Below are 18,364 nucleotides of genomic sequence, written 5' to 3' on the forward strand. Positions count from 1 at the left end.
TTTGAAAACCCAAAAATACTTTTTGGCTAAAAATGACAATTAATTCTCTGTCTAGCCATGTAGTTTATCTATAAACTGAGCGTTAGAAAACCATCGAAAGAATAATATTTGTCGTCCAGAGAGTACTTGTCTGGTGTTGTTTCATGCCTCTTTTGCTTCCTAGAGTTTGAACTTGCTCTCTGGATTGTTTTGGATTCTGAGACTAAACAAGTCATTGCTCTCTGAAATCTTACTTTTGTAACTTATATGTATAAGTTTAAACGAAAAGTAAGTATTCAAAGTCAAAGTTTTCTATATGCCTCTTGACTTTGAAAACTTCTTTTCGTTTCCTGCCTTTGTATGTTACTCTGATTTTTAATACTATATTCCTTTTCTCCATTACATTTTGCATCTCAACTTATATGGGTTTTCAATTGGAGTTTATATGATTATATTGGTTAATCAATCAATTTAATCGTACGTTTGGTGCAGATTATATAGTATAGTAATAGATAGAAAAGATAAACCCTTAAGGATAAACCCCAGGAAGTAGGCGATAACAAACGAAGTCACAATGTTGCACTTAACAAATTTTATAACTAATCATATTACAATTACGTAATTAGAGGGTTTTATATTAGAATCTAGTCTGTTTTTTTTTTTTTTTTTTTTTTTTTTGAGAACACCAGAATCTAGTCTGTTATAGACTCAAATCAATAACTAAAGACGCATAAAATTTTACCCCTCTGTGACATTACAATATAACAAAAACGAAGTAGCCGTGTCAAATAAAGAAAATGAAATGAATACTTCTCAACAAAGAACACAGAAGGATCTGATAATCCAAAATCAGGTATGTCTCTATATATTGAAATATCGACCTCTGTCTATCTATATTCTCATGCGAAAGAAAAATGATACAATATCATCCGCAATTCAAGGGATAATGCTTTATGAGCCTCTCCTACAAAATGGACTCAACAGAGATGGCGAAAACATGTTTCCTCCTACCCACTTACATTATCATCATCGCTTTCACTGTCATCGCTGCAAATGTAACAAATTTTACTTAATTTTCAGTCCAAGGGAACTAAATTTACCCATAACAAGAAAGATTTGATCATCATAGGGCTTCAAGCATTAGTTAAGGTGTTAGATCTTTTCCCTAAGTATATCCGCACAAGGATGAAGAGAAGCCATAACTAAAAGCCATCTGACTTGAGCATCTTTTTTTACCATTGTTATTTTTCTCGAGGGACTGAAAACCGCTTTTAATGTACAGATTGAAAGGTATAGCAAGTAAAATGACTTTCGTAAGTGAAGAAGATTAAGTACCTTTGTTCAGGAAACTTGGATAACCGTCGGGCATCCAATCCTGTAATGTATTTTTGAGCTGCTTGAACATTTTCTGCGCCTGAGACCAATCAAAGAAATTAGTACAATATGACCTTGTTGCTATAAATACAAATGCACCGAAACTTTGCCAACACATTGTGGGCATAAAAACCTGAGAGAAGTTCTACAGATTCAATACCCTTTGTTAATTGGAACACGTGCAAAGCACATCTTTCTGCAGCAAGTCTCACTGGTGTGTTCCCATCCTTCAAACATTCAGTAAGAGGAGGTCCGATAACACTTATATTTGCCATGGTTGCTGATGGATTATCCTGTAAATTAATGTCTTCCATTACTGCTGCACATATCACTGAAGAATAAATCCACTCGAAATGACTACTTTTCTAGCTTACACTTACTTTTGCAAAAGCTTTAAGTGAAGATAGTGATCTTCTTCGAACCTCACTCGAATCATCATGCAAAGCTGAGACAATCGATGAAAGGACATCGATAACCACTTTTGTGTTGGAAGGATCCGTTGCAAGTTGTCTTAGCAAAAGCCTTCCCAAGGCCTTTGTCGAGCTTTCCCGTAATGGAAACTAGTAAAAGGAAGATGTCAGAAAACCGTTATAGAGAATAAGCGGGAAACAAAATTTCTTACAAAGGTACCTTCTCATCCTTCAAAGAGCTCTTAAGAGAATTTAACATAGAGGAAAAGAGTGATGACGTCATAATGGTTGAAGGATTGTACTTCAGCAAGGATGAAATACAGAGAACTGAGCCATGCCTAGTACCCCAATTTTGTGAAGCAGATAAATCTTTGACTTCTTGAAGCAGAACACTAAGTTGTGCAGCTTCCAAGTACTGCATAAATAGGAAAGTAAGAAGCTTAGGCTTCACCAAAGCATTAAAGCCATCAATACTTACATACCCTAATTATACTTCTACTAAAATTCATTAAAATAAAGGTAAGCTCGAGAGCTGAACCTTGCAGCATAATAGCATCACAGGAGAAGTGTTTTATAGTATCGGGTCTGTGGTGTGAACCAAAGGACTAAAAATAAAAAGGTCCCTACGTATGTAAGAAACCCTACCTGTGATAAAACACCCAGCATGCTTGTGGCAGATATTCGAACTTGGTCATCCTCATGGTGCATTAGATCCTTTAGGAGATCAAAGATGCGTACTCTAACAGCAGGCCCAATGCTCTTCCCAGCATGCTTTATTACACCTCTCATTGCAGATAGGATGGCCTCCTGTACACCAGAATCTGCAGCCTGATATGCATAACAAATTTCATAAACAATTAAGAACTAGATAGACAGATTTAAAAAAACTGCATTAGTTGCTGAAAGAAAATGCTACAAGTACCTGGAAACTTGTCATCAAATCACCAACTAATGGGTCAATCCTCGTGCTTAATGCGCTAAGCTTTCCCAGGGCAAGTGCAGCACTAGAACGGATGGTCCTACAGTTGTAAAGGTGTTAAATCGAAGTACACAAGAACAAGATATGGACAAATGGAGCATAGCTGTTAGATATGCTTATGAAACACCTCCATTTTCTAGGAAATGTATTCCATGTGTCAAGTAAATTCAACAGTACATTACTTGGAAAAAAAAATATGTAGGAGAGCTGACTAAAAACTTTTAGATGAAGAATTGCACACTAATCTACTCCAGCAAGGCAGATGTAGCCTTCTAATTGAAGACAGTGAATATTATATAAAACTCAGCAAAAAGGTATAAGATCATAATTAGCATTTTGTTAATTTAGTCATGTATCTTTATAAGTTTAATCTTGTCTCTTCAATTAGATCAAAACTGTGTAGAAGTAGTCCTTTCCTATCACTATACACTAGACTTCACTTTCACTCAAGTTGAGACAAGGACTAACCTTGTGGAGTCTTGCAGACACTTGACAAATGTTGTTTGCAGTTGAGGGAGGAATGGCTTTAGCGCCATCCCACCCCTTTGTATTAGGATGATTAATGTAGCCAAGATAGCACTTTTGACTTGCCATGGAAACCGGTCTCCTATGATTCGAATAAGAGGCCTGAAATAACAAGACAAGGTATCTCAGCACAATTTGATGGTAATTTTCAGTCAAAGATCCACTAAAACCATGCAAAATCACTTCTAAGCCTAACAAATTGGAGCTAGTTTCTGGACTCTGAGGCGCTGATAGCACATATGCAACTTACAACATCAATTCATCCAGATAAAACTATACTACCCAAGCAAAGTAAAAAACACTACAAATGGATTTGTAGCAGAAGAAGTATTGACAAAAGGAATGAAGATTCACACACTGCATACCCTGTTATAGGTATGACGAACTCCTTTAATGCTTGCTCGCTAGTAACTTCTATAAGCTCACCAAGACCAATTGCAGCTTGCTCTCTTAGTTCAGCGGATCCACTAATTAGACCCTGAAATCAAAGCAAGAAGATTTGAAGGGTAGATCTGAGAACAAAGTACACAACTGCCTGATTGCTCTTGTACGTGCAAGAAATAAAGGGGAATTTTTTTCCCATTTTTTACTGAATGCAACTCGACTTTGGGAGTAAAAAAGCGAAAGTGAGATTAGCTCAACCACCAAGAAACTACTGCTTATACACAATTCAAATGATCTGATTTAAGGTGGCCTTAAGCGCTAGAAAAGCAAGGTATAAAGAATACCTGTAGAAATACTGGAAGTAATGGCTTAAGGGATTTGGGGAGGCATAGACCAGGAATAACAACATATCCCCCCTGCAATTCAAGTAACAGTATATTTTACAGATTAGTCTACAGAAAATATCGCTTCATCCGAAATATGATCGCTCATTGATCTCTTAATAGTGACATTCTTTAAAAAATAGCAAAAAGTTCACCTTCCGCTTCCTGCGCTCTTTGTCCCTAGCTGTAGATACAGCATCACGTACAAGTTTTATATATGAAGGAAGTACTTCCTTTGGAACTGAACCAATAACCCTAGCCAAAGCTTCCCAGGAAACCTGTTTAAAAGAGAATAAGTTAGACAAGACATGCTCGCTTCAACTATTTTCTTTCTGGTCAAGTAGCCTACCGCAACAGTTGTTGAATCAGAATCACTGAGCATAACAATCAAGGTAGATATCATGTTTGGAGCTTCATCAATTAAGTAAAGCTTGCTACTCTTGAAGAAGTAACCAATTAGATATGCGGAACTTCTTCTAATTGAAGCCTGAAAACGAAAGATTTACAAACCTAAATTACTTACATGCTAAAATAAATATACTTACTTGAGAAATTACAAACAAACCTGACTATCAGACACTCCTTTGAGAAGTTCTGATAATAGAGTCTCAACTCCTTCTTCATCAATGACAAGGACCACCCTCTCTGCGGCCTCCTGTGCCAATTCTTGGACTTCCTGCAAAAAGAAAGAGAATCTTAACCATAGATAACAATAGCTTTCATACAAATTTAAGGGTGAAGAAAATCTTAATTTTTTTACCTTGTTTTCATCTCCCATTGCAGAGAGCAAAGCAGGAAGTATGGTCCCGAGATGCGTGTTAAAACCAGTACCAGCAACCTCAGCTAAGGCTCCCAAAGCATGAGCATTTAAGGCACTATACACAACATTTTAAAACGTTTAAGACAGCCAAAAAGTAATTCATCATGCTTGATGATGCATATCTATAGAACGAGAAAAAAGAAACACATACGAGAGAGGAAGATGGACAAGCTTGGGCAAGATGTGTGGGAGAACAGCTGCTGTCCTAACACTGCGATTCCAAAAGTAAATTCAGTAAACCAGAAAACTTTGAACTGGCAAGGGGAAGAAGAGCCTGAGGAGACAGTAGAAGAGAACCTTATAATTTGTTTAAGTCCATCCAAGGCAGTAGTAGACATTTCATCATCTTCTAAGGCTTCCAGAAGAGTTGGGATAATCTCATCCATTGCTTGCAATCCAGCACTCTACATTACAAAAGTAGACAAGCGATACATATAGAGTGAACTAGAACAATCTGTTAAGCAACAAAAGTCAGAATAGGTACCTTATACAGAGTGCTGAATGCTAGTCCAGCAGATTCCCGAACCTCAAGAGCACTACAGAAGAAAGTTGTAGAAGTTTAGAAATGTTAATTTTTTAATAGCATAAAGAAACATGCATACAGAATAAATCAAACCTATCACAAAGAGCCGTCCGAATTGTGGGAATGAGCTGATCCATGAAACTCAGTAACTGACTCCTTCCAGCACTTGCCATCACTTCATTCAGGCCAATACATACACCCTGTCAATCATATAATATCAAGCTGTTAGATGAATAACATGTGCCTGATAAGTCTGCATATCAGATTTAAGCAAACAATCGTATGCTTAGCATCAGTTGATAGATATGAAACCATTTAGGCATCACAAATGGACATAAAACAATGCAGCAGGACACAAATCATGCAGTGATACACAGCTCATTTAAGAGATATGAAATACACAATAACTAGAACAAAGAAACGGTGGCAGCTCTACTCAGATAAATAACACTGAAATATTCACTTCATGGTTAGCATGGTCGCAACAATAACTTCTACCAAAATAACTATGCTCTACAGTGTAAAGTTTTTGAGAAAGAGAGACAAAATGATTGATTCATCACGAAGCTTACTTGTCTTTTGTCAACATCTGGGTCTTTCAGTCGTTTAGATAAAATTGGAATGATAAGAGAAAGAGAGATAAAATGATTGATTCATCACGAAGCTTACTTGTCTTTTGTCAATATCTGGGTCTTTCAGTCGTTTAGATAAAATTGGAATGATAAGAGAAAGAGAGATAAAATGATTGATTCATCACGAAGCTTACTTGTCTTTTGTCAACATCTGGGTCTTTCAGTCCTTTAGATAAAATTGGAATGATAAGAGGAAGCACCCTTTCACCAAGCTTCCTAACCAGCTCTCCAAGTGATCTTCCTGCTACCTACACAGAATAATAGACTCATACAACCGCCGATTAAAATATAAGGAAAGAAAGAAAAGAAAAGTAGGATACAAACCTGGCGCCTCTCAGAAGATGGTGATGCCAAAGAAGAAATTAAGGTACTCATCAAAATTGGCATTATTTCCTTCAACGTCTTTGGTGTATTTGCTACAATGGTTTTCCAAACATGTAGTGCCGCCTGGAAAGAGCAGGTATTTTTTATTTTGAACTCAAAGTACACTCAAGCAAAACTCATACATAAAGCATTAACAACATTACCTGACGAACAGACAAACTAACATCAGTCCGGACCATATATAACGCCGCAAGAACTTCATTGCGCTTGTCCATTCCTAAAATATCAATAATGGCACGACCCTGCGCTTCAGTACTTGCACCTTCATCATCACTTCCACCCTCCAGTAGAGCTTTGCCCGATGTACCAGCAACCTAGTACAAAAGCTCCGAATATTAACTATTATGACAACTTTGGGACCTTTTTACTTTTTCAAAGGTGTTTTGGTGATAGCTTTATTTTTCTGTAGTACTGAAAATAATAGTACAATCTTTCATTTTCTATCATGTACATTTACTAAACACACTAAAAACCTTGGCTACATTAATAATAGGCTAGGAGGATGAGAACATTGGTTACCACGTAAATACTAGGCTACAGGTTTTGAAAGGTAGGTAGGATAAAGAACAAGAAAAACACAACACAAAAATGCTGTTAACCTTGAACAATAGATCCCCAAGTAGTTCAACAGAACTTTGACGGATACGCCAATTATCATTGAAAATACCATCCTCCACAGCTGGAAGAAGAAGAGGCAGAGACCTGCAAAACCAATGATGCTACTATTAACTACAGGATCCAATCTCCTGATACAAGGCCTTAATTCAAACAGAATTTATCAATTTAATCAACCACAAATTAATGAGTAACAATAATGGCACCTACTAACACCATTTAAAGAGCTTATCAAATGGCTTAAAAAACTAATCAATCTACGGATCATGTTAAGTCAACAATAGATAATCTAGTTAACCATGCCAAAAAAATCAGAGAAGCATATATAGTGTAAATTCATACGTTGTTGCATGGTGCTCCACCAGTACATGGCCAGCCCCCAGGGCTGCATCACGAACAGATTCATTCTCATCGGCAAGACCTAAAACATCATAGAGCACCACAAATTTAGTCAATGAGTCAAAAGCTAGTTCAGAAGTTAACAGTCTGCCAAAGAGTGATAGGTTCACCATCCAGAATAGCCGGTAAAACAAGCTGCAAGTACTTCTGGAACTGAGCACCCAAGGATCTTGGCAAGAACTGCGAGTAACAAACAAAAGCTTTTAGAAATTTTCACAAAACTGACATTTGAGGAACATCTAAGGAGCAACTGGTTTCACCTTGAAAAGCGTAAGGTATCCATCTCGGACTGATGCTTTTTGATGAGAACAATGACGAATGAGATCAGGAAGTATATTCTCAAAGTAATCTGTCCCAAGAGCTGCTATAACCTGAAACATAAGGAGAAAACGTTCTAACAGATGCAGCTACAACTTGGGGAAACATTTGTTAAGCAGCCACTGAGATAAATGATTTGTAAGTTGCCGTATTTCCATTTGCCATACACCATATCAGTTTCAAATGTACTTGATTGAAACATTAAAAGAAGGTGCCAAATAAAGCGAGTACAAAAGCATATGTACAGCAACGTTTCTTCAAGTTAAATGTAAATTAAGAGAATCAATTCGCTTATAATTGAACAATAAAACCCTAATACTCAGGCAATGATGTATTTTGGAAAATGGATGTATTGGAAACTGTGAAGATAACATGATTAAGCTCATAGTGTTAAAGCCAATAGATAAGTTAGTGTATTTCCACGACATCAAACCATGTGTTTTGACTAAAAGAAACAATGCCACAAAAAACACATCTTTTTCTACATACCTCACTTAATCCCTGAGCAGCTCCATATCTTTCAACATTGCTTGTATCAGATTTTAGAGTTTCAAACAGCCACGGAACAAGATCTGGGAAATTATCCTCTCCCATTCCTCTGATAAGTGACCCAACAGCCCTTGCTGCAACAGAACGTACCTCGGGAATTGGATCCACAAGAACCTGACAACTCCAGTGCTCAGTTAATAAACATCTTATGCAAGAGATGACTCATTATTTTGGTACGAACAGCATAATACCTTTTTAACCTCAGGAAGGAGCAATCCTATGTAAGGAATCATATCCTTTGGCTCTGTCACCAAAGAACACATATTACCGACAATTTGAGAAGCTTTCTTTTTTGTTTCAGAACTTCTTTCTCTCAATCCTCTATGAACTATTGGTACCAATAGTGCAAGCGAGGGGGCATCAACAGAATTAACAAATGTTGTCTGTAGTAAGAGAAGAAAGATTTAGAAAAAAAAAAGAAAAGAAGAGAAGTATAATCGAAGACAATTAAATATGGAAGCCTTACTTGAAGAAGGGTGTCAAGAGAATGTCGTGTGTACTCATTGGGATCTGTTAAGGCCAACAGAAGGGTGGGGACAAGAGAGGATATTTCTGGGTTCTTTATGACACTTCCAACCTAAATATAATGGTGAGACGGAACTCTAGTCAATAATGTACACAAAATATGGAATTTCTTCTGTTATATCAGTCTAACCTGCTGAAGTGCTAACTGCCCAGCTGACTGGACTTTTGGATGTGTATCTGTCAAAACCTGTATAGTTTTAACTCATGAAATCAGATAATATCAAATAATCAAGGGAGGGAAAATCATTCCCAGGCTTACAGTTAAGAAGCAACTGAAATCTACATGTATACACACCTCTGTAAGTTTTGGCACAACCCTAGGAAGACATTGAGACAGTTGCTGAGGAGCACAAAATGCCATAGCACCGAGGAGCTGTACACTGCTTTGCTTTGTTCTCCATGCTTTATCGTCAAGTCCCTATCCGAAAGAATGAAATCAACAAAAAAGTGTGCGTCATGTAAGACCAAAGAACAAATGCAACTAGGTATACCAAGTTTAGTGACTGAACCTTATTTCTAAGGAGCAGCACTCAAATAGGGTAGAGGTAGAAGGGAAAAAGGAGTTATAATCAAAATACTATTATAAAAGTATTACTAAATTTTCCATTTATTCTAGTCAAGCGCAAAAAATATTAAAATGAAAAAGAAGATAGCAATATCGCATAGTTAACCCAATCAAAAAGATGATCATGAGCAGGGCACATGGCAATGCGCAAAACCTTAGTTATCATTAATCTTGAAAATCTTTAGAATTATATAAATTATCACCTTGAGTAGAGAAGGAAGGACAAGTTTCACACCATATGCAGATAATTGAGACATCATAGCTCGAGCAGCACATTCTGCTGCTTCGCGAACTGCTCCGACTTGGTCAGAGAACGACACCAGAAGTAAGGGTAACATCTTTATCACATACCTAAACCAAAAGAATGAAATAAAAGATTATCACCAAGTTGCAACATTAGCTTTTGGCATACTGATCATTAGAAAATTCTCTTACGGTTCAAATAATTTTCCAAGCTTCTCGCAGAGGCATTCAAATGCAAGTAGTGCTCCTTCACGGCGTTTCGCAGAATTTCTGCAGCCAAAACACAAACAACACAGCAGAAGTGAACTAAGGTTCATCATAGTGAGCTTCTACATATTATATATGTGATACAAAATGTTATAGCACCATTGACATAAGAAAAAAAACAGCAGTTAATTAACCCACTACTATAGAATATTGACTTGCAAAGCAGCCTTCTCATGTGAATATACATTTGACTGTGTTTACAATGTATTACTAAAGACAACCAGTGGAACTACTCCATCAAAATGTACTATTTGACTTTACTTGACTCTATGTGTGTTGGTGCCCCAGTACTACAGTGAACAGCTACAAAACCTCAGCAAAATATAAATAAAAACATCCAAACACAAACTTGAATGGCATCAGAAGCCAACATGAACTCCAAAAGCGTGCAATATACAATTAGTTTTAAATATCATATTACCATATAAATATAAAGTTAAAAAGATGCATAAGGAATACCTGTCAATAAGTGCTTCTTGCAAATTGACTATAAGACCATATTTCTTCAAGCTAGAAATTCCAAAGCCCATAACTACTCCCGCAAGACCAAAAGCTGCTCCTCTACGCTCACCATATTTATCACTCTTCATTAGCTTATCCAAGAGCCTCAAAAAAAGGGCAGGGGCATCCTCCTAACAAATCATTAGAGATAAACGACGATAGACCTTAAGCTTCATCAAACCGACTGATATACTCCCCAAGCCAAAGCCACTAGGAACCAAAGGTATATCAAAACTTGTCTCGGTAAGATCTCAAAATTTGTAGAAAACATACTTGCTTTGATAGCACAAGTGGAGAAAGGCATGTTGAGACTGCTCGTTGCACAGATTCTGATGGTGTGTTCAACACCTCCAACAGCTTTTCCACAACATTATGGACTTTAGGATCATCCTGCCATCATTAGTGAATATATAAGATAGAGAAGAAAATCATGTGCACCGTGACGAGATTTAAACAAATGGTAGAGTTATCACTTTTGCCAAGTGCTTTGCTAGTGCTCCAGTGAATATAACAACACCCTCACGAACCAGGTCATATTCCTCTTCATCAGATGCCTACATGATAAGAGATGTGATGAAGGAGCTCCGAAGGAATTTGTTATAATCATGAAACAAACAATGTATCTAGCAGGTTTTCAGTTGCTTGTAGAACAAACCTCTTTATTTAAATAATTCTCAAAGATGGGGAACAGCAATGAAACGTTTTCTTTCCCATGCTTATCAATAATCATGGTACCAGCATTGATCATCTTTCCACGAACATCTGTGTTGGGATCAGCCTGCACATGAGAAAAACACTCAGTTTCATATAATTTTCTGAATGTCCAAAGCTTCAAGTTATAGTTTCTGAAAACAGCTATAGTTTCTGAAAACAACATAAAATGTGGGTTTCTAGATGATAAATTGTGAAACCCAAATCCTTTGCAACATGGCTAAGAGGGGAGGGTTCTTTTATTTGACAAGCATTCATCTGACAAGATGAGAAGAAATACCAGTGCGCGGGATATCAAAAAGGTCATAACAGCAGGAAGGTCCTTTGTTGTCAATACGTCAGCAGCAGATTGCAGTGCTAAGGCAATTCCTTGCCTTCCTATCCAACCAGCATCAAAGACATCCTCACCAGACGTAGCATCACGGATGTACAGAGAAAATAAAGTTGAAAGAGATAGCTGCAAAACCAATTAATCTTTAAAACCCATACTTATGCAACAAAAAGTAATAATTCAAGAAATTCAATGACCTGGATTGATGCCGGGCTTTCATGAAGAGCATCAGCCAGTGCTTCTGCTGCAGCTAAACGGACATTGAGATTTATATGAGAAAGTGCTTTAAAGATTCCTGAATAATCAGTCCCCAAATCATGACCATAGCGGGCCCATAAATCATCTGCTGATTCAGCCACTGACTGCAAGCGTAAAGATCACAGAGCATCAGATGGTGCAACAGCGAACAATAAGAGGACAATAACTTTTTTAGCCTAAGTCAAGTACATCGAATTATTCTAGTTGACACAGCAAAAAAAATTATAAAACCAGTATTATGTACAATACAAAAAGATAACGTAACTAGATATCACATCAAATTCTGAAGGTTAACCTTTTCAGGGTCATGTAGAGCTATCCAAATATTTGTTGCTATATTAACATTCTGAGGAAGGGAGCATTTGGAAACAGCTGGGATACACTTTACAGCGTTTAAGCAGGCCATTCTGACATGAACATCTTTTGAATAGACTCCATAGAGCGCCTGTAAACAAAAAATATATGAAATATAACTCTCTAGAACTGGAAATTTTGCTCACAATACATAGTTAAAAGAAATACATTTGCGACATCATCTGCTTGCAATCCAAGACACAATTCATTCAGTGCAGGTCCAACTGATGCTTGATATGCGGGAACAACACCTAGAACATGATATAGAACCTGAAACAAATTTAGTTTAGATGTTATATTTGAGAAAGGGAAGCTGGTTATATTAACAATATCACTCGTCACAAATAAAAAATGGAAAGAAATGAGCACAATGTAATTGACACCAAAATTCAACAAATGTAGTGTGTAAAAACAGACAGGGTTCAAGTCACCAAACTGATATCATCCGGAGTCTTGGAAGTGGCAGCATCGGATCTAGATGCATGTATAGAATCTGCAGCACATCATCATGAAGTTTTGTCCGCTTTGATGACAGTAAAATTCGCTCCAGTATCTGGCAAGACAAATCACAGTTCGTTTAGTAAAAGGAAGTACAAGTTAGAATACTGTCAACAGGAATGGTAAGAAACACACCGGGAAAATGAACGTGAATGTATCTACAGGAAGTGGTCCTGATTTACAAGATATTGATAACCCATTTACAATCCTCTCAAAAAGACCCTCATATGTTTTCCCAGCCTTGTCAACTGATGGACGAAAATCAGATGAAGTATCAACTTCATCAATCGCAATCAAGCGCAGAGCAGTTGAAATTTCTAGAGCCCAGTTACACAGAGGCTGAACTGTACACCTTGCAAGCTTCACCAAGTTTTCAAAGGCTGCAGCACTTACAATAGGTGATCGCAGCAATGGATCCAAAAAAGTAGCCTGGTAAAGTGATAAGGTGAGTGTAAGAGGTTAATCTTAGAACTATAGGAGCCTAATATGCCAAAAGAATAATATTCATGTACATAAACATAAGGAGTATCAGTGCCAGTGACAGAGGAATGAAAAATAATTGTTTCTGAAATCTATTCATTGACTCTATACCATATGGATAAGTAAAACTGTTATGGAACTAAGTAACAAAGCTTTTGCATACCAAAAAAGGCAACTGACTGTGACAAAACACAGGATTAGCAAGACCCATCTCCCCAAGGGCATGAAGCACCAACGAAAGACTTTTTTGTATCCTGTGAACATTTTCCCGTGTTGAGGCCTCTTCTTTGAGCATCAGTTCCCGTGCCTCTTCCTTCGCCGTTTTTCCTTTGTCTGCAATTATTAATTCGCTGAAGAATATATATATGTTGGGGACACAATATTAAAACTATAGAGTGCTTCGCTAGATATGTACCAGCTTTCTTGGTCAACTTTGCAGTGTCCCTTCTCCCCGAATTTGCAGTTTCTCTACTAGCCAATCCTTTCTTTAAAGAATGATTAGAACTCTACAACAAGCAATAAGAAGAAGATGTCATTAGATCCAATATGCTAAAAGTGGAATCATGTTTCACGTGTAAAACAGAATAAGTAGAATAAACCCATGTAAGTACCGGCTCCTGCTTTGTGTACTTGGCACCAATCGTCTGAGCAACATAGATACCTTGCTCACTTAAAAGCATTCCCTCAGGTGTATGAAAGATCTGAATAAAAACATAAAAAAAATAATAGTATTAACTACTCAAAACTTGCAGCTGAAAAGTAATACTACCCATTGCACTCAGAGTAAAATGTTAGAGCTCAGCAAGTGTCTACAATGAGAGGAAGAAAATGCATACAGTAAAAGTGAGGAGATTTACCTTAATGTCAGTCTCTGAAAGCATATCATGAGACAGTCGATCTGGAAGGTCTTGTAGATGCTACAAAAATTAAACATAAGACATCAGGAAACAAGTTAAACCGTACAATATCTTTGATTAGTAAAACAATTTCCTTAAAATACATATACCATCTTAAACACTGTGAATGTATCCTCTGGTGCCAGAGACATCATGGTGGACAAGGAATATACGGCCGCTTGCTGCTCAGGAGTTTTAGGACTCATTAAACCCATTGGTCCAAGTAGACTCTGAAACAATCATACAAATCAATAGTTGATTAGTCATGCAAGGAAACAATAAAAAACCAAGTTTCGCACATATAAGTCATTGACAGTCGTGAGATTACCTTGCAAACACTTTCCCCATTGGTAGACAAAAAAGTAGCAACATCAAAACCACAAGTGTTGAGACACTTTTGCAATCTCTGCATATATCAGAAGGTGTAAATCACTATTAAAAAGTGCAAAGAAAAGAAATATGAGTAAGTAGAATTAACCATGTTGAATGACTAATGTAAAGATTACCTTCCAAACAGCATCTCTTTTTCCAGTACCAACTATGCTGGGATGATGCGAGCAGAATATGGCTCGAACAATCCATGAGCTTGGAGGTCCAGCAACTGCTGCCGATGAAATGACAATCAAAGCTTTCACTAACACCTCTACAGAAGGGACGAAAGGAGCTTGATGATCCACGGGATTATCTGCGTCACTACAGAGATGCCAAGTTAGTTCCTAGAATGAATAAGTCGTTACTGGCATTTAGTTCCAAACCTTTCAAAATGTCAAATGAATCAAACTGTTAATAAAAAGTCGAGATCAGAAAAATAATAGGAGATAACATCAGAGCTAACTAAACACAAAACAGGCAGCAGATACATAGTGGCTTGGTGGGATGATATAAGAATACAAAAATAGCTTATCATTTGTACCTGGTTCTAGAAGAAACGAGTTGGTCCCCAGTTATGGAAAGAAAATCCGAGAACTCGTCTAAAAGAGTAGTGGCTAGCTGTGAAGTTGCGAGGAAGATCTTTGTAACAGCATTGTACGCTGTTTTACGAACATTCCAGCTTGGATGGCAAAGTAGAAAGAGAAGCAACTGCATAGAAAAGAGATGAAACATAAGTCCCGAACAGGGAGAAACGGGTCAGAAAACATGAACTCGCTTAGGCTACCTGTGATAGTGATTTCAATGAAAATGCTTCCAAAACCCTGAAACCAGGCAGAGAGATAGTTAAAACTACTACAAACAGTCAAACAACGAATCTCACACATTAGGCAGGAGGTTTACCTGGAGGAGTGTTCCACGAGGAGCACCTCAAGAAGGTCGGCACATACTTCACAATCATCACTTGAAAGTTTTGAGGCCTTTCAGTTGAGACATGCAAAGATAAGAAAGAAAACGAAGAAAAATGCCACAAAGCAAAAAAGTAAGTACCCTGACATGATAAGAACAGACCACAGAAAAAGTACCCGAAGAAATCTTTAGAAAATATTACCAAAGTAATTTGCACAAGTGAAGGCTCATTTAGAGATATCAAAGTCCATAGTTTCTCCTTCACCATAGTATCCTCTGGATTTCAAAAAGAAGAAAAATACAATTAAGGAGAAAGCAATGAAGGACCTTCAGATTTTACTGAATGAGAGGAATGTGAAACATAAGCTGCTGGTTTGAACCTGCTTTGATGTCACAGGCAGCAATTTTGGAAACGATCAGTAGAGCATATATCCCATCCAGACGTTGTACTGCCTTTGTAAATCCCGTCTTTACAAGTTGAATTAAAGGGGATAGCAAGTCTGATATCTGTAGTATATATTCAGTAGCGTATTTAGTTTATGAGAGGGTTAATATTATAGAAGCCAGAAAAGATGTTTGCAAGGAGACCTGTGAAATGGTATCGGGATATCTGCATATGATTCGTACACAGCGGAGATGCCCCCTCCTTAGAGCTTCTTTCTCCTTAAGGCCGGCAGCAATGAAAGAAACTAAGTTTGGTTGGATAGCATCAGAAGATCGTGATGCCCATGAAGCTATAGCAGACAAAATTGAAAGTTTTACGTCTTCATTTCCTATAAGATAAAACATTAATCAGTTAGCAGACGACAATAAGGTAAATAGTTGAAAGATAAATGCCAAGGATGATAATTGAAACAGGGAACATATAGACAAATGTGGAAAAACATGGAAATGAGGATCTTCCAACTTATATTGCTAACTTTTGGTTCGCACAACAGAACATGAACAACAGTTAATATTTTACCTTCATCTTTGTAGCAGGCTATGAGAAAGCTGCATATCGTCCTCGACAAACTACCAATATACTTTCCTTCAGGAGCACTTGCCAGTTCTTGCACTGCATTCAGCATTCCAATTCTTTGATAGGGAGATTGAAGCCTTCCTTCAGAACCTTAAGACAAAAGCTCGCAGTTCATCATAGAATATCAATTAGGAAAATAACTCAAACTACCACCAAGCCTATCTTCTGTCTATAAACAGAGACGTAATCAGAATCACAGATATATCAAAATGAGGAAGAAGATTCATTTAATAACATGTAAGAGTGATGTTAATAAACAAAGGCATAAAGACCAACCTCCAATTATGGCTTTAACTGACGCAAACATTGCTTCTATAGTATCAGGATTACTTGATTTTTCACTTAAGCACCTAACCATTGACAAAGCTCCATGACGCCTGTCTTCATCCGTATGCCGAGCCTGTGGTAGTATAACTGGTAGCAGTTCCAGGGCATACTTACTTAGATCAATGTTTACATTTGCTAATAGAAATCCAACTGCTTCCAGGACAATTTCTGGATTACGCTTCAACATTTTAACAGCTGCAGGAAGGATGACAGTTTGGAATTCCTCATGCGACAAGCGTTGAAGAAGAGGTTTGAAACAATTACTAAGATTTTGTTTCTGCTTTTCTCTAGAATTCAGGACATCTTTAACATAGATATCAGCAAATATGGCCTGCGAACGAGAAACAAACAGATAGATGATTTGAAAAATCAAAAATTGAGAGGCAAACAAAACATTTGCAAATCTAGTTTTGTTTAAGAAGCAGAGCAAAATGGGAAAAGTGAATTTAATCATACCTTGGACTGTTCAAATAGAGCAGGAGACGAACAAGAGAACTCAAGCAGTAGTCCTAATAATTCAGGGCTATCCTTATACGGAATCCGGGAACCTTTGACTTCATCCATATATAAACTGTAGATAGCTTGTGACTACAAAAACAAAAACCGAATTCTTTAATCAATACAGTTCATACATTAGATTATTTCATACATATGTAGAGCGTCAAGGCAGACCTGAGAGAACAAATGGAACATAAATCTTTTACAAGCCCTCCGCATGCGGAAAGAGCTCTCCATAATGATACGAAGTAATGAAGCCTGTGTTGATGCTACTCTAACAAATGCATTCTTCGAAACCGTAGCGAATTGACTTTTTCCCAGAAGAAGACATGACCAAATTAGTAGTCTGTAACAGACTGTATCAAAACAAAATCTCAACTGCTTTTCCATAACTTGTACAAGCATGGCCGCAAAAGTTTTCATGAAAGTAACATTTTCCAGGCCCTCTACAATCAAATCATCCACAGCTTTCCGTGAGGCACGGTCATCATATATAGCCAATGTTTGGAATATCATGTCAACCAGAACAGGCGCAATATCAGACGTCATATCTGCAAATAAATCATTCAGATCACAAGTTCAATGTACAATCTCATAAATATTTCTAAGAACAAATCCAGTTCAATGTGATAATGATTTGACCAGTACACTTCAAGTAACTAGGATTTAATACATTCAGTTCATAATCAACTCTACCATTAGAAAATTATTAGCCGAGAAATAATCAAACTTGTATTCCTAAATTGAAAAAAGCTTGTGACTTTCGATGACGAGTTTAGTCTTAGGGTATACTCGCAACAGTGAAATTATTTTAATCGATGATGAATGGTTACCGGAATTCTGAAGAATCTCCGGGATATCATGGCGGAAGATCCGGAGTCTGATTAAAGTGGAGCTTGTAGAGACAGAGCCAGAGATGGAGAGAAGAGACTCCAACGGAGAAGCCATTTCCTTCCACGGAGATTGACCGGAGCCAGGTTGGTAGGTCAGAACAATCGTAAAAGGCAAAACGGTGAAGCTTCTTCTTCTTCTCTGTGGCTACTAGGGTTTAGGCTAAGCCAGTGGGTTTGCAGAAGATGAAGAGTGAAAGAAGAAACAATGAAACTGAATCTGACAATTCGTTTTTGGGCTTCGATTTAAGTTTGGTTTATTCATTCGGGCTTTTAAGTCCATGGATAATGGAATCACTTTTAATGTTGGAACAAGGAATATTAAATATTTTGTTAATTTATAGTTATTTTAATTATTGAAAATCTAAAAAGTATGAGTCGAGACAATTAAACAAATCTTGGTGACCAAAAAAAAAAAAAAACCTATACAATAGATTAGGTAAATTT

At 37.3% G+C, this 18,364-nt stretch overlaps 1 protein-coding gene across 2 annotated transcripts; it reads right to left on the bottom strand.

Moving 5' to 3' along the window:
• Positions 1–684: 684 nt before the first annotated feature.
• Positions 685–18,144, bottom strand: LOC9324350 (protein ILITYHIA). 2 transcript variants are annotated; one of them, XM_021034340.1, is made up of 61 exons: positions 17,861–18,144; positions 17,202–17,578; positions 16,986–17,117; positions 16,479–16,860; positions 16,146–16,292; positions 15,770–15,954; positions 15,562–15,688; positions 15,384–15,457; positions 15,176–15,252; positions 15,060–15,096; positions 14,817–14,983; positions 14,410–14,596; positions 14,232–14,309; positions 14,014–14,133; positions 13,865–13,924; positions 13,619–13,708; positions 13,423–13,513; positions 13,171–13,340; positions 12,663–12,956; positions 12,466–12,582; positions 12,198–12,299; positions 11,971–12,120; positions 11,615–11,779; positions 11,367–11,543; positions 11,031–11,153; positions 10,849–10,929; positions 10,649–10,765; positions 10,334–10,506; positions 9,800–9,877; positions 9,568–9,715; positions 9,095–9,217; positions 8,930–8,986; positions 8,741–8,851; positions 8,466–8,657; positions 8,215–8,388; positions 7,668–7,778; positions 7,518–7,587; positions 7,351–7,429; positions 6,993–7,095; positions 6,537–6,707; positions 6,334–6,456; positions 6,161–6,257; positions 5,950–5,966; positions 5,471–5,577; positions 5,339–5,390; positions 5,152–5,258; positions 5,006–5,065; positions 4,795–4,909; positions 4,600–4,710; positions 4,384–4,521; positions 4,190–4,312; positions 3,996–4,067; positions 3,633–3,745; positions 3,211–3,369; positions 2,686–2,782; positions 2,409–2,591; positions 1,984–2,178; positions 1,734–1,913; positions 1,514–1,646; positions 1,315–1,393; positions 685–1,026 (listed from the first exon to the last, which is right to left on the bottom strand). In XM_021034340.1, the coding sequence occupies exons 1-61, from the start codon at positions 17,973–17,975 to the stop codon at positions 987–989; spliced, it is 7,833 nt and encodes a 2,610-aa protein (XP_020889999.1). In that variant the 5' UTR covers positions 17,976–18,144; the 3' UTR covers positions 685–986. The 2 variants fall into 2 exon arrangements, with proteins under 2 accessions (XP_020889999.1, XP_020889998.1); XM_021034339.1 differs by lacking the exon at positions 5,950–5,966 and having other exon boundaries at positions 6,144–6,257.
• Between the last annotated feature and the right edge of the window lie 220 nt (positions 18,145–18,364).

This window comes from Arabidopsis lyrata, assembly GCF_000004255.2.
Source record: "Arabidopsis lyrata subsp. lyrata unplaced genomic scaffold ARALYscaffold_2, whole genome shotgun sequence".
Lineage (NCBI taxonomy): Eukaryota > Viridiplantae > Streptophyta > Magnoliopsida > Brassicales > Brassicaceae > Arabidopsis > Arabidopsis lyrata.

Coding starts and splice junctions, on each gene's coding strand:
- LOC9324350 (XM_021034340.1), bottom strand. CDS start 17,975: ATGGCTTCTCCGTTGGAGTCTCTTCTCTCCATCTCTGGCTCTGTCTCT. Junction 15,955..16,145: donor AGCCTGCTACAAAGATGAAG/GTAAAATATTAA, acceptor TTTATCTTATAG/GAAATGAAGACGTAAAACTT. Junction 13,925..14,013: donor CATTCACAGTGTTTAAGATG/GTATATGTATTT, acceptor TAATTTTTGTAG/CATCTACAAGACCTTCCAGA.